At 39.7% G+C, this 16,438-nt stretch overlaps 1 protein-coding gene across 4 annotated transcripts in view; it reads left to right on the top strand.

Annotated features, from left to right (window-relative positions):
- Window positions 1-16,438, top strand: part of TTC7A (tetratricopeptide repeat domain 7A) — a 181,913-nt gene that overhangs the window by 20,545 nt on the left and 144,930 nt on the right. For 2 of the 4 annotated variants that reach the window (XM_079297998.1, XM_079297997.1), the window contains exon 3: window positions 1,172-1,340. In XM_079297998.1, the coding sequence (XP_079154124.1) occupies window positions 1,181-1,340 (160 nt within the window). In that variant the 5' untranslated portion in view covers window positions 1,172-1,180. Of the gene's footprint in view, window positions 1-1,171; window positions 1,341-2,064; window positions 2,123-14,953; window positions 14,988-16,438 lie in introns of those variants that run through there. The other 2 variants (XM_079298000.1, XM_079297999.1) reach the window with 2 other exon arrangements.

Raw genomic sequence — 16,438 nt, 5'->3', positions numbered from 1 at the left:
GGTTTGCCCTGATTGGAAAAAAATGTGCCACAGGCTGCTGTGAGGAACTTAGGGTTGTGTTTGGAGGACTACAGCCTTGCACTGCCTTCGGTGGCTATTAGAGAAGTAATGCTTTTACTTTGAGATCTGAGTGTGTGTGTGGCTGGTAGCTGCTTGTTGACACAGTTGCAGAGCTTCAGGAGAATTTTAATACTCTGGTTTGATGGCTGTTGCTGCATTGGTGTCCTTTGACACACAGTTGCATAACTGTGTTTAAATGTAAATGAATTACAAGGGCCTGTTCTAGACTTGTATTAGTTTTGGTCCTGAAATTGACAGGCTAGTTTAGATAGGTTGGAGATGTATATTATGCTTTCACCATGTTAATTTCCAATGAGCAAAGTCAGTCTATTTAGAGCATAAAATGTAGAGAGTAAGGAAAAGGAGTCTGTCCAATCCTCTTTTTTTATGGTTTAGCCCCATTAACAGTCACAACTACTGAATTCTTCCAGTCCCTTGTATTTAGTTTGGCTGCATGAATTGCCATTACTTTTTCTTTGCTAGTGGTGACTTAGCTACTGATGCAATATTGACCCTGTGTTGATTGCATGTATTAAAAAAATGGGTATGAAGGCTTAGGAACCTTTTTATACTTTCCAGAGGGTCTGAACAGATGTGTTTTACTGAGATTTTGTTACATATGTTTTCAATCCTTAAACAAAATGAATCTTAGAAATAGCAGGTGTGCCTTCTCTTTTTTCACTGTTGCGTGAAAATTCTTTTGACAACTGAAGAAAATTTGGGAGTTTTCTCACTATTTAATTAAATATAGAGAGAAGAGGGGAATACTTATCTAAAAAGTGATGTTTACTATCCAGTTTAAAAGCTGAGGTTTTTCTTAGTGTGTGTGGGGGGGATAATTCTGACAATGCCAGCCTTTTATGTGCTCTTTGTGGCTAGTAAATCAATAGAGAGGTCAGCTGAGACTAAAGAGTTGGGTTACAAACTGTATTTCAAAACTGAGCTCCAAAGTGGTTGCCTGACTTTCATTGCCTACAGCTCTCATGAGTTTAGCCCTTGCAGTTGTGAGAGGAAAGCATTCTGAACATCCTTAATTTGCTGTGGAGTAATTAATTCTTCCTGTCTGGTATTTCACCCTATAAACACTTTTTCTCTTCCTGCTCCATTTCAGCCGAAGTATATGACAGAAGCTATGCTGATCCTAGGAAAGCTTCATTATGTGGAGGGATGCTACAGAGATGCCATCAGCATGTATGCAAAAGCAGGAATTGATGACCTTTCAACCAAAGATGAGCCTCTGTATGTGCTGCGTATGTTAACTGAAGCCTTTGTTATTAAAGGTAAAGAACTCTGTATGTGTACTTGAAATATGCTGGTTTTAGGTTGAAGCTATTTCTCCAAGTGATTTGGTTGGAGCAGGATTAGGGCGAAGATGTATGCTGTGGAAAATCCTACATGGTATGGTCTGTGTAGTTTCAAACTTAAAGGCATTGTGGAGTCTTAGTCCATAGTTTTTAAACTTGGCTGGCTTGTAAAGAAAAGCTTGAAATTGGAAATCTTGTGATAACTCTTGGCTGTAAGTCAGCAACATGCTTGAGCTTGTGTGTCCATTTTGGGAAAATCTAAATCAAGCCCTTGGCTGAATTGGGGGCTATGCTTTCTCTTAGAAAGAGTTGATCTACTTGTACATTTTAGTGATTTCTGGGAATTAAACAAAGATGATGTCTCCAAGTTTTAAACTTTGGATTAACAGAATATGTGCTTTCAAAGCAGGTAGTATATTTTTGCAATGCATGTCACACAGTATCAGACTTTATGTACAAATGGGAATCTCTCCTTCCCCTTGTAACTCTACAGACATTGCACTGTGTGAGAGATTCTAACTAAAACTACCTCTGTGGGTAGTGAAATTGCATTTCCTTTTGAGTGGGGGAAAGGAAGACCCTTGTCAGTTTTTGACTTGGGGGGAGAAAAAGATCAGTAATCTTCTCCTTCATTTGCTTTCGGTTCCTTTATAAATGTTGCTCAAGTACTGCTACCTATCTACTGCTTTCTACTCTTTTCAGCATGTCCACCAGCTAATTAGGTGAATGAGAACTCTGATGATCAGATACCTTCAACGGTATGTAAAAGAGTGAAACCAAATCAACCCAAAATACTGTTTGACTGGGCTACTAGTATTGCTGATAATAATTTGAGTAATTCTGCTTTTTTTGAAACCCTATTTGTGCTGCTTTGCTTGCTTTGATTTTCGTTTTCTGTGGTACTGATTGAATCTGCTTCATTAGTGAGCTTTTGTGGAGCAGGACTAATTTGCTTGTACCTCACACTGACACTTGCATGGCACAGAGTATTTGCCAGTGCATTCTCAGTATTTGAGAGCAGCTCCAGGTGCACTCCAGAGTCTGAAGGAGATGCACTGTCCTTATTGGGAAGCACATATGACCCTTGGTGAGGTGTGAGTGTAACGATAACATGTGTGTGGAAACTGATGGAATAACCCTGTTGTTATAAGACCTCTTGTACTGTGTTGACTACCTAACTTACACATGAAGATGTTGGACGTGTTTGCCTGAGAGCATCAGGCAATTTTTTTGCTTTCTTTGCCTCTGTGGTTTAGCATGGAATGTAAATACTGTGTTGCCCCTGTAAACCATGGAGTCTCTGCTGTTGCAGAGAAACCTCTGTTATGGTTCCACAGTCTTTATCCTCCATGATGATTATTTTCATATTAGCTAAGATATCAAGAATGTAGTAAGTCACTCAGTATTCTACCAAAGCTGCTGGCAAAAAAAAGTCCAGGAGAGTGAAGCTTGTCCAGCTGAGTTTGGAGAGGGCACACACTGCTGGGATCACTCTTCCCTCGTGCCATGTTCCCTCTGCCTCCCACTCATATGTTAGCACTTTGTGCAGGTAACTATGGCAATAGCAGTGTAATTTAAATATACATTTTAAAACATGTGTTTCCAGGCTGCTTCTGCAAGGCAAGTAACGATATGGAGTTGAATTTGTCAAAATTCATTGATACTTTATACCATAGATTTTTCCATTTGGTGTCTCCAGAAATTAGGTTGACCCATCCTATATTCCTGCCTTAGGTCGAACTATTGGTTATTTATGGAATCTGAAACTTTTTTTAAAGATGCTCTTGAATATTGCTAGTAGTAAAATTTTTCAGGGGCCATTTAGGCAAATGTCCAGAAAAGTCACAGTCCTGTCTATCTCAAGGCAGAAGTTAGGTTCCCCACTTAATTTCTTGTTCACATTTTCAGAAATGTGGGAAAGCCATTAGTTTAATAGAATATCGCTGTTCATCCAGCATTAGTGAAAACAGCAGAACTTTCTATCACCTCATAGTGTGAACTTGGAAGTAACTCAGTTCTGTGTAGGTAATACTCCTGAATTATGCCTGTGTGCAGAATAATAGGATAGGTTCTCAAGCACTCAGGATTAGGGTGGAAAGGTCATGGAAGAAAGCACAGTCAAATAAAAGGCTTATTTTTAAAATGTGGACACCTATCCTTTTAATGTTGGAAATGAACAAAAATGTAACAAGAAAGATGTGGCATATAGTGGGAGAAGTTGCACAGATAAAACCAATTGTAGAAATCCAGTAAAAGTAAGTTTCCTTCCTCAGAGCACCTTTTAACCTCCACAACACTGAAGGCTGGATGTTGAGCTAAACTTTGAGTCTTTCTCTGGAGGTCCACAGCATGTAGTAGGTTCATATCATAGTAAGAGGCAGTATGGTTTTTACCCTTGTGTTTGGATTGGAGAAGTTGAGCAGGGAAAAATATTCTTGCTTGCCTTCTCAATAAACTTCCACACAAGGTGAGTATCAAGAAGTAAACATTGAAGTCCTTTATCAGTGTGAGGGCTTGTGCAATTGACAAGTCACAGGAGAAGTGTCAGAGAGAGCAAGATTCTCCAGTATCATCTGACTGCTGCTTCCTGTTCTGTTTCTAAATCCTTGCATTGTGAGGTGACAAGTTTTGTGAGCACTGTATGTGGAGCTCTGACAATTGTTTGATTTTTTTCATTATGAGTAATTTTAATTTCTATGTTTAGTTAATAGGTGGTTGATTTGTACTTGTCTCTTTCCTCCCCATCCTCCATGACGTCAATCCCTCCTTAAAATCTCACCTTTGCTGCTGGACGTCTCTGATGCAAGCAGTTCTGTGTTGCATAAAACAGTATTGAGTAAGCCAACTTTGCTTCCAATTCATTTGGGACACACTGTGACTTTGTTACCTGGTGAAACAGCAAGCAAAAAAGATTTCAGAACAAAATGTGTAGCTGTCAGAGCCCATTGGTTTCCCTCTGTCTGTGCCTGCTGCAGAAACTCTGCAGGTGTCTCTCTTTGAAAGAAGAAAATCTTCCTGGTAGTAGGTTAGGCCACTAGCTAACCCTTACAAAGCACTGAGTAGCTCTAGCCAGGGCTTCAGCATACCTAAGCTCCAAGAAAGAGGCTTCTCTGATGTGGCAATGTTTGCTGTGCTGCTGAGAGCAGGGCGAGAGCTGCTTTAACTGGGGCAGGCTGTGGCCAGCCTGGGTGGTGGAGAGTCAGGCAGGGCTCGTGTAGAGTGGGTCCTGTCTTTGTAATGATTGAGGGGCTTCAGCTTGTGGTCAGGGATGTGTCAGAGCTCTGCAAGGTGGGTCAGTTCTGTGCTGAGGGGCTCCCTGTGTCTGTCAGGCCAGGCACTGGGCTTGCTCTGCCTGGAGTGGGGTAGCCTGGAGATAGATAGCTATCTGTATCAGTGCAGCAATGCCATAGGATTGCACATGTGTCTAGTTTCTAAATGGGTTTCTAGGGAGTTAAACTTTAAAAGTCCCACTGCCTATTTTTCTCCTTTTCTTCCAGTCCATCCTGTAATTTTTGTACTTTAGTCATTTTTCTATTATTATTGGTCATTCGGCAACTCGGGGTGGGTTTAATTTGTGCAGCTTCAGTCTGAACTCTCTGTGGAGTCAGAAGTTGGCTGTTCTGGGGTGATTCATCACCTCTTGAAATGATGTCTGACACAGCTGATGAGAATGGTGGTGTGCAATACAGCCTGGTGGCTGTGAGAGAAGGCTACAGACTAAATTGAGATTTATCCCTTGTAATTTTGTTTCTAAGTGGTTCTGTTCTTTAGGTTTTGGGGTTTTTTGAACTTTAGAAAAAACATCCATTTTATCAAAGGGCTCCACTGTGAGCTTGGTCTTTTAGATCTTCGGGAAGATGTGGAAGAGAACAAGGTGATAATGTTCTGTAAGAAGCCTTGATCATAGTCATGCTGCATTTTATTTAACAAGTCCAACCACAAGTCGTATCCTTTGAGAAAATGAAACTGTTTTAGTGCAGTGGTTCAGAGCTACCTATATTTTGTTCTTGGACCCATTTTAGTAATGTAAAGATGTTTAAGATCTGTGGTGTTACACTTCTGAAAAACCAAAAATAAAATCTTGAGACAAATGTTTTGCCACTGATCTTTAGAGCTCTCCTAAGAGTTGTGAATGTTTCTGAAAGCAAAAACCTTGAAACTACCACGTGGGGTTTTTTCCTGAGTTCTATAATAATAAACAGCCTGGAACCTGCTTCCAGTGTCCTGGGTTCATCTTGTTTTGGATTATTTTGTGTTTGTTCAGTCTTAGAACAAATTGCTGAGCTTACGTGTCTTCCTGTTTCTCTTGTGGTTGTATCTTTTAAAAATTCAGTGGTGATGAGCTCTGTATGCTTGGAATTACATTGTTGTGCTTTCTGCCCATGTGAAATGATTGTCTTGGGTTTCTAATACTGGAAGTGGTTGTTTAGAGATTCTGGTGGTGTTCTGAAAGGAGAATGGTGAGATAAACAGTAAACTTGACCTTTTACTCAGCTGGTTTGAAAACTATCTGGTTGGTTATAATCATGGTTTTAAATTGACCAAGTGAAGCCTCAACATTTGAATAGACTGTTTTAAACTTCTTAGTGATTGTTCTGCTCAATTAGTTTCTGATTTTGTTGGCTTGCAGTACTGATGTAAACAGTAGGTTTGCATGCAATTAATACAAGCTTGGTTTTAAAACTGTTCATTGACTAATCAGAGGATGTATCACACAGTTGTTCACATACTTCATTGGAGTCTAATTTTAATATTTGCTTGTGTGTGATCCATTTTTCTCATATGGGGTTCTGCATGATGAATTATTTCCTAGGTGAGATTTGTATTCAGTTGCTTTTGTTTGAAAATTAGAATAAAGTGTAGAGTTAAAGATAGCTTTATTGCAAAGCTATATTCTGATAAATCTACTTTTCCCTACTCTCTAAAGAATTTGATTACGAATTTTAGTTTTAATAAATGAATTTAATTCGTGTTTCTGATAAGCTGATCAATTTCTTGTTATGTGCACATTTTTTAAAATTCATAGATTAAATTGGGAAAAATAAGCTTTCCTGTTTGGTTTTATTTAGTTCACTGTTGGTTCATTTAACTAAATAATCGAGTTGAAGGGGAGAAAGATAAGTTTTTTGGTTTTGGTTTTTTATTCTTTTTTATTTTTGTCCTCTTTGCAAGAGAGCACTGCTATTTTAAATACTATTCCAATGCTTCATCAAACTCTTATTTCAGATCCTTAAGTACTAACTTTGGTAGTTCAGTTCTTTACTAAATGCTGCCAATCCTGTGGTGCAAGGATGTATTCCACTCAAATAACATTGATGGGTTATTGTGCATTACCATCTTTACTTAAGCAGCCTTACTTTTAGAGTTTTCTGTTAGGTTCTCTGGAATGAGATTTTTATTTTAAACCACTTAAAATAAGTGGTACCATAGTATCAGAACTGGAGTGTTATAGAATACACACTGTATGGAATGATTTTGAGTACCAGTAGATTGAACAATTTCAAGTGCAGCTCAATTGAGTTTAGAAACATCATATAGTTTTGTAGGGTCATAATTTATTTCATAAGCTTATTTTCAAAGTGAGTTTACACTTCTGACTTCTTTTTGTCAGGAGCTTTTGTAATTCAGGTCATGTTTTATAAACCTCTTAATGAACTGTACTTGCACTTTCTGAGTCCCATTTCTGAGGGCATAGCACTTTTCAGGATGTCTTCTTTTTGCAGATAGTGTTTGGAATACTGTTCCACTTCTTGTATGCCAAAAAAACCCTCTCGGTGGTTATACATACTCTTGGGCTTGAGATTTTTACTACAGGATAATTTTTAAGAGTTTTTGAAGTTCCTTGCTGTAATATCTAAAAAGAGATGGTTTGTGTATATGTCTTGTTATGGAAAAACATACCTTGTCTTGTCCACTGAGATGAGCATAGAAAATGGATTAAGGGAAGGTTGATTAAATTTTTTCAGTGTTCAAGTAAGTGGTTTGCTTTATATTCTCTCTAGGCACTAATGGAGAAAAGTAAAAGCATGTTGTAATTGCCCATGTCAAGATAAAGATGATCCACTTTTGTATTGTTGTTTGGGAGCCACATGACTACAGGAAAGTACTCAAATCTGCTTGTGGTAAAAAAAGAGGGAACTCAGTTCTTCCTGTCCTCCTTCCAGCACAACCAACCCCACCCTCTCTAGAAGCTGAGTTTTCATCCTGCCTGCAGTGCTGTTACTGTCTGGCCTGAGGGGAGTGTGCTATGATGTACCCATTTAGCAGAAATGGGCAGCAGGTTGTAAGGTGCAGGGGAAAAAATCCTAAGCCCGAATTCCCTCCCCATCTCTCTCCATTAATTTCAGTGTCAAGTATCGTGTTACTTAGGCACTGTTGACATTATGGCATATGTACCATAGGCTTTTACTTGAAACTCTAAATCTTCTGTACTTTAGTAATCCTGTTTAAACCGGAAAGGTTGTTACTTTAATATGTTCTGACTTCCTAGGGTTCCCAGTGCTGTCTGGAACCTGCCCACCTTGGAAGTGATGATGCTGACTGAGGCCCTTGAGTCCATTGAAGTGTTGAGAAGGTTGTCTAGAACCTTCATAAAGACAACACCACCATTCTTCATTGTCTTTAGGAAAGCTTGTTGATCATAAAGAGCCAGCATTATACTGGGCACAAAGCTAAGATGAGAAAAGCATAGGTTTGGGTGATAATAAAGGGGAAGGTAACATAAAACTTTGATTACACTTTTTTCATACACAGATACACCTTTTTAGTGATAACGGGCTTCATGAGGATGCTGAACATTTTGCTAGCCTGAAACTGTTAACCTATGTGCTGCTTTTGAGATGATACATTTGCTTGCAGTTCTCTCTGTTACTTAATTACTGTTTTCCTCTACTCACAGCTCCTTGGTGAGGTTACTTTTGACAGTAATTTCAGCTGCTGCTGTGTCTAAGTAGAACTTAGTGGGATGCAATAGAAGAGAAGAATTTGTGTCGCATTTTTTGGTTTTGGGTATTTTTTTTGGTGGTGTGGGTTCTTATGTGTTGTTTTGTTTGGTTTGTTTTGTTTTTTTTAAGGGTTGGGCAGGGTATGAATTCCTTTGTTGGTATTCTCTGGTGACTACAAAAGGTTGAGATTGATCTCTCTGAGAACTGAGATCTGTGGGAGGTGGGTTCCTTTAAACAAAGCCTAAATAATAAAATTAGTTTCCTTGCCCGGCCATTAGAAAGATGGAGTTCCAGCCAAAAGGATGTATGATACAATAGGATATTAAAATTAAAATAAGACATTTTGTTGGCAGAACTTATTTTCACTTTTGCTTGGCAAAAGATGCATCTTTTAAATGTTAATCCACATCAGAGAGAGAGAGACTTTGTTCTATACCTGGTATGTGCTTCAAAGTGCTAGTTTTCACAATTCTGACAGCAAGACAGGAAGCATGCTGTTAATTCATGCTGGCATTAGAGCAGCTCTGATAGGCAAAAGCCCCACTTTGTAGATGTTGATGTCTTGATAAAAGGACCTCGTATTAGTATGTTTTATTTGGGGTTTCAGAGAAGCATTTTTAGGAGCCTGGAGTTGCCTTTATGTTGTGACAATGACTTTGAACCTGTTGCATGTTGGTGATTTGTGTGCCTTTGTGTCACTACTTTCCTGCTTGGATGTAAAAGAGTTGCTAAGCCCACCCTTAGTGTTCTTGATGTACTTAGCCTTTTCTATTGTGTTCATAAGCTTTTCTCTGCTGTTGCATGAGATGGTTTATCTTTTTAGAGGTAGTTTGTACTTCTAGCACAGTCAGCTATGCACAAATGCAATTTCTGGTTCCTTTTGTTCATGTGACTTGGTTTCTGTGATGGTAAAGTTTAGTAATTCTGCTCCCTTCCTCACATATAGTTGTAGGTGGTGATGGCACACATGTATAAAATCTTCTCCACCTTCTGCACTATGAATTAATTCTCTAAAGCTGTGGAGTTAGCAGCATCAGGAGGTGGAAGAGTATTTGCCTATGCTTCTCTGAGGAAATGGAACAGTGTTTCTAAGGTTAAATGAAACAATGTGCTAAACTTACTTTCACTAGAAGAGAATGAATAAAACATACTTGCAGATAGCCTAAGCTAGAGGTAGATTTTAGATGGCTGTGATGACAGTGTCATCCTGGGACTGTGTTGTGTAGCATGGTATGTGTCCAGTGGCTATGGGAAGATTTCCATGTGATGGTTTGCCCTGGAGTAAGCTTCAAATGTTTCTATCTTTTAAGTGACAGGGCAACAAGCCTGTGAGTCCTTGCAGGTTCTGTCCATTCTAGTAACTTCAAGTAGGATTGTCTTAGGTATTTGATACAAATCAGTGTAGTAAAATATGAATTACTCTTCCTTTCTCTCCCTTCTGCTTCCCAAATACACATAGAATCATTTAGATTGGAAAAGACCTGTAAGATCATAAAGTGCAATCCATTAACCCAGCACTGCCAAATTCATCAGTAAACCATCCCTAAGCACTCCATCTGTACATCTTTGAAAAACCTCCAGAGATGGTGACTCCTGGGCAGCCTGTTCCAATGCCTGACTGCTCTTTCAGTGAATAAATTTTTCTTGATAGCCAATTGAGAGATGCCCTGGCACAACCTGAGCCATTTTCTCTTGTTCTGTTACCCAGTATGTTGTAGAAGAGAGTGACCCCTACCTTACTATACTCTTCTTTCAGGTAATTGTAGAGAGACTCATTTTCTCCAGGCTAAGCACCCCCAGCTCCCTCAGCTGCTCCTCACAGCATTTGTGATCCAGACCTTTACCAGCTCCACTGTCCTCTGCATGTGCTCCAGCATGTCAAGGTCTTTCCTGAGGTAGTGAGGTGCCAAAAAATTGAACACAGGATTCTAGGGCTAGTCTGATTCAGTGACTTTGCAGCTAGAAGAGAACTTTTTTGCTGGTGTTGCTGCTTAACTGTGGTGCAGATGAACTCAAGCTGAATAAATTCTAGTACTTGGTCATCAATACCATCTCCTCTCCCTTGTGCCCCTTCAACTTAGCATTTTTCTCTTCTGCTTCTTCCTGTTATATTTATACCAGGGGACAAAAGTCATATCTGCAGTGTGCCATGAAGATGTGGATTGTGTTGTCCAAATCTTTAGATATGGGGCTGTAAAAGATTGCTGATCATCCCTGTGTTTGCTGTGCCTCAGAGCATTGCTCCAGTAGATGTATCTTGATGTCACAGAATGGAGGTGGCCTCTTATACCAGGACAATCAGTATGTTATAGCAGTGGTCCCCAAAGTGGTGCATGTGCCTCAGACTGAGCAGGATGATCTACTGTAGTGCAGAAGAAAAGTATTGTATTTATTTTTTTCTTTAAAAATCCTCCAGCAGAAAGAAGTGCCCCAAATTGAAATAAATCTTTAATATTGTATTTTATTGAAAGTGGTACCCTCGCTTAGTCTGTATGCTGGAGGGTCTTGTGTCATGTAGAACCCACAAAAGTGTCTTACCAAACAGAGGGTGTTTCACACTGTGGAAGGGCATCCTCACTAGTTCATTCACTTTCATATATAGCAGCTCACTTGTGCCTATTTAAATGGATTTATATTGTCTGATTTTAATTAAACTAACCCTTATGAAATAGACCTGTAACTCAAAGATTCCCTCAAAAACCTGTGGATTTCAGGTAAAGCTAGAAGTAGGAGCACAAGTGAAAAGTAAGAATGTCAGAGCTTACATTATTAGCATGAGCTCTTCAATCAGGTAAAAGCAGTGGCAGTCTAATTGGATCTAGTCAACGAGGTCTAATAACACTCATTTCAGTACTTACATTTTTAGTAACCTCTCGAGTTTTTTCTTTATGTAAAAGCAAAATATGAAAAAAGATACGATTGGGGAAACACTTGTTTTTCCTGCTGTGGAAAAATAGCTGAAGTAATACGAAAAAATCTATATGGCAGCAAACTAAAATGCTTCCCTTTGAAAGAGACATAGAAGACATTGCCAAAGACTGGAAAAAACAGGTATTAGAAGAAACTGGGCAGTGTGGGAAGCTTGGTGTATAGTAGCATGGAAATATAAATGTTTCTAATATATCTCAGCTTAAGGAGCTTGCCACATTCTGATTCAATAATGAAATACATTAAGAACTACTTAGGAGCATAACGTGGCCCAGAAATACACAAAGTGCTGTAGGATGGCATCGTTGGGGTTAACTTTATAAACACAAGGCTTTTAAATAGAATCTAGTTTGTAATGAGATGTAAAATGGCCATGAAAATCTGTACACACCACAGCTTGGTGTTTGTTTTCTGGCAAAATAGTTAAAATAGTTGTCAGACTTAAAGGTGAATTATGCCTTTTTGCTTTTACAAAAAGTCACGTGTTTTAAATTTGCAGGCTTTTCTTCTGCTGACAGATGGCTGTCAGTAGCATGTTATTTAGCAGGTATTTTTGAAAAAATAAATACAGAAATATATAATAAGTAGTTCGTGAAGCAATGTCTGTATATAACTATATGCCTATGTTTTGTATGCATGCTCAAATTTATTTTTCTTAATATGATCAAAGAATTTTTGAGACCACTGTATTCCAGGTTAAAGCAAAGATTAAAAGATGTGCCATGAAGGTTAAGAGCAGCCAGCTGTGTAGGTCTGGATATGCTCCACAGAATTAGTGTCTGTGGACTGAAGATGCTGATGTCTGCTATGCATAAGATATGATGTGATGCAGAGCCTGCACAGCATTGACTGGCAGCAGAGGACTGAGATTGCATCTCAGGGGAGTGCTTGCTGCCTTCTGGTTTCACAGCCACTTGATCAAAAAGCTGTCCTAATTTTAGCAATAAACTTGAGCTGTAATTACAAGTCTAACCAGATAGAGTTCTTGCTTTGAAAATAATTGGAGTAGCATTGTTAGCATTGGTTTATTGCATCTGGTAGGAGAGTGGGGAGTAGGAGGTCTTGAGTTCTGCATTGATGCAACTGAGCAGCCTTCACAGATTGCTTAATTTAAGCTTCATTCCCACTTCATAGTTAGAAAGGTCTTCAGATAATTTTACATGGGGTTACTGGAATTTTCTGCCTTTCTGCCTTTGAGACTTTACATGAAAAATACCTCAAGATTGTAACTGATTGCCTGAAATTTACAATAATCCTGTATAATAGGAAGCAGCAGTGAAAGAAGTACATGCAGCTTTCTTGAACGGCAGAACTTGTCTCTTCATCCCCACCTTTCACAGGCTGCAATATGAATCAATGTGTTCAAAATCAAGGGCTTCTAGGTCTTTCTTTCCCCTCTTCTATTTGCATTGCAAATAAGTCCTGCTGAAAAAATCATAGCTTAGTTGCGGGGGAGATAAGTGTCAAGATCAGGTTGTGAATTATTTAAACTGCTGTGAGCTGTGGCAGAAATAATGCATGGTGCTGGGTCTTGCCTATGTCTAACTAATTCCAATTGCTTTCCAAGACACTGTAGTGGAATGGGTTAGTTGAGGACTGTACTCTTAGGTTCAAACCTTAGCTTGCAGGGCAGACTGGTTGTAATACCAGCTCTAGAGTGGTTTGGTTGTGCTTTTGAATTTTGTCTCTGAAAAGTGGTCAGTATTCTGATGAATGTTGATTAGTCAGCTTGCACATGTATATGTTTGAAGTCTTAAAAATAGCCTTGTTTCAATGCTAATTAATTTTCTAGAGCCACATTTCTGAACAACACTGAAGACCACATGCTAGAAGTGAAATAAATTCTCTGCTTGGGGACAGTGACCCAGAATGACCTGTAATTTTCCAGGATGAGAATGTGCTCAATACAAATGACTTAGCTTCCTGTACATAGAGTAAAACTATTGCATGTATTTATCTTAGCATCACACTATCTTCTAGGCAGGCTGGCCTGTCTGTGTGGCACAGGAGCACAGACAGTGGAACCTTGCTCTGCAGACTGGGGCTGGTGCTGTTGGCAGGACTGTAAGCTCCACACTAAGATGTCTTTTACTTCAGGTTGCCATGGGTGTATTCAACACACAGCACTGGGACACAACACATGAGTTTGGGATCATGGCTCTTCATTCTGTTGTTTTTCTTTGGTCTCTTCTTCAGATTGCCAGGTAGCTCTGATGCTCCTGAGCTGTGGGGTTTTAGCAGCTGCAGGCTGGCACTGTTGGTGAAAGTGATGACCCTGAATTCTTATACCTATCAACCCACCATTCCCTCCTTGTCTAAATTCATCCAAGTGTAGGAAACTTGAAGTCTGTGTAAAAAGGAAAGTTAAAAGAACCTGTGAGAGTATTGGTACTTTGTTCCTACTTGGAAGGAGGAGCACTGCTGTTTGATGAGCTAGTTTATGAAGCATAGAAAAGTAAAGCCACCTTAATCTCCTCCCTAGTTTGTGTGCAGTCTCCATCTGTGCGCCGAGGTTTCAAGACCAGGCTGGGTAACACCCTGAGCTGCCCCTTCTTTGTGTAGAAAGTCAGACCGTGGACCTTCAAGGATTCCTTCCAGCATGGATTTTCATCCCATTTGTGTTGCTGAGAATCCATGTGTGCATGGGTGTTCCAGTTCTGGTAAATCACCTCTCAGATCATTGGAGCAATATGATAGCAGTGTCTTCCCTTGGCAAGGAATGACAGAGATGAAAGTGGAAATAAGCCTTCATAAAATTTCCCTTTTCAGATTTCCATATATGAGAGCAGTGCATTTCAACTCAAGGAAGAGATTAGTCTAAATGATATGGCTTGCAAACCTTACAGATTTGGGTTTTTCTTACATAAATGCAGCTTAGATTTGGGGGAAGGAAGGAAGGGGCCAAGATTATAGAAAGGTGAAGAGCCAGAGATGAATTATTGGGAGAACAATAGGAGGTGAATGAAAACCTTACCTTTATGCAAGAGAGAAAAACAACATTTCTATATGTAGAAAGTTACTTCCTCTGAAGTGGGTAGAATTTGTTCTTTCAAAGAAGGATAATCTGGAAACATGTCTCAAAATCATGAGCCTGGGCCATGCTCTATTAGAAAGCTGTCTGCACTGTATGATAAACTACTACAGTATATAGGTATATATCTATTTAAATTTGGGCACCTGATTCGTAAGAGAAAAATCTTAGTATAGATAAGGTTTAAGTTGGTATTCTCTTATCACAGCTGATTGTGAAAAATACCCGAGTCCCTTTATCTTAACCAGCTAACAAAAAAGTATGCAGCCTTGTGATTTACTTGGAAGCTAGTTCTGTCTTGGCAATAGCTCCACTTTTCTTGCTAAACCTAGTGTGGAAGTAACATGCACTTTAATAGCTTTCTGACACATTGTGGAAACTGAGTTGAATTTAAATTGTGTGTTGTGCTGCAAAGTCTTTTAGTTTTTTTCTGTGCTGGTAACTGGAGGATGGACAAGAGTTAGTGCAAATTGTGCTCTTTGTGCTGGAGAATTTGTCAAGTCTTACCCAACTACACCCTAAGCAAGTCTTATTGTTGGGGCTTTGTACTATGAGAACTGAATTGGTGGGTGCAAGAGTAGGGTGGTTTTTCTTGTGTTCTTCCCCTTGTACAGTGGATTTGCAGTCTGCTTGCTCTAATTTTTCTTTTCCTTGCATTTCTGTGGTAGGGAAGGATAGCCCTGTTTGGATTCTGTAGATGTTGTACTCGAATGACATCAGGTCTGTGCATACAGTATTGGAGAGAGAACTATGACTAATGTCCCATCATGTGAGTCATTTTTCCTCCTAGCCCTTTACAAGCAGTGCAATGTAGCATAGTATCTGTTTCAACACACTGTATGTTGCTGGATGCTTACTGTGGCAAGAATCCTTTTGGATCCTCTGTCTCTGATCAGCCCCAGCTCTGTTTTTCTGACTTGCATGGATGGGCATGTTTGTTGTCAGTAACTGATGCTGGCAGAGGCTGCTTGCTTTCCTCCCCCATGTCAGAGCTTAGAGATAGTAACTCCTTGCAGTGGGCTGTAGCATGTATGTAAATGGCTTTTTATCAGCCTGTTCTATCTGTGTGTGACATCTCCCACGTTAAACGCCCCCATACAGACTGTGTGAGGATGGCTCTTGCAGCTTGAGTAAATGCTGCTTGTATATGAATGTCAGTGCATTGTACTGCATTTTTTTGTCTTTTGCAGGATCCTCAGCCCTACTTTGCATTTCAGGGGAATGACTTCTTAAAATTTATTTTCACTTAAGGGGAATGACTAGAAATTCAGAGGCAGATAAAACTGAGACAGATGTAGAAAGACTATTTGCAAGTTATTTGTTCTGACTGTAGCACTGGATACTTTTGGTTTGTTCTTTTGCTGTAAAGAGAGTTAATGACCATTTTTTTTCCCCTTCACTCATTACAAAGTTACAGGACTGGAAAATGGAAGCATTGAAATAATAGGAAAACAACCCATGGTATAGAGACAGAGACTTCATAGATGAAGTAGAAACAAAATCTGTTATATCTGGATGCTTTACAAGGTGCTCGTCAGAAGGAAGAAGAAAACACAGATTGGGCATTAGTTAAAAGCAGCAAAATGATTGTCATCCATGTCCCACACATTGTCAGTTTGAAGTAAATTCAGTCCTCCTGTTCCACTCTGGTCTGTATTTTCAGAGGTGAAAGGTACAAATGTATGTTCCTCCAAGGTACAGATCTTTGAAGGAACACAGAGTGTACTTCTAACTCGGGAGAGGACAGGAGTGGGGAGCCACCTCCTGAGCTTAAACTAGGGAGGCCTTTTCTCAACCCACTGAACTAACTGCTTATGTCTGGCTCAAATGTAAGACATGAAATAAGGAAACTCCTCACAGAGTAACCAAGGGGACAAAACAAATGTTGAGCATTAGAAGTAAACAAAGCTAAGACTGCCTAGGAACCTCAGGCTCCTGCAGCATGAGTGCCCAGACTATATCATACATCATGGGGAAGCCTGGCTGCCCATTGCTGCCTCACAGCAGTCTCTTGCCAGGACTCCTGGGATGAGCAGACTGAGGTGCTGTGCCTCTCCAATGATGGAAGTCCAGGAAAGCATGGCTGGTGCCTGTGGTGGATCCTCACAAACCCCTTGCCACATGCTGCAGCAGTTGAAATTACTTTCTTGGAGAGCTGTCTGGACAGCTGA

This window comes from Erithacus rubecula (assembly GCF_903797595.1).
Source record: "Erithacus rubecula genome assembly, chromosome: 2".
Lineage (NCBI taxonomy): Eukaryota > Metazoa > Chordata > Aves > Passeriformes > Muscicapidae > Erithacus > Erithacus rubecula.
This window is presented reverse-complemented; position numbering and strand designations above follow the sequence as displayed.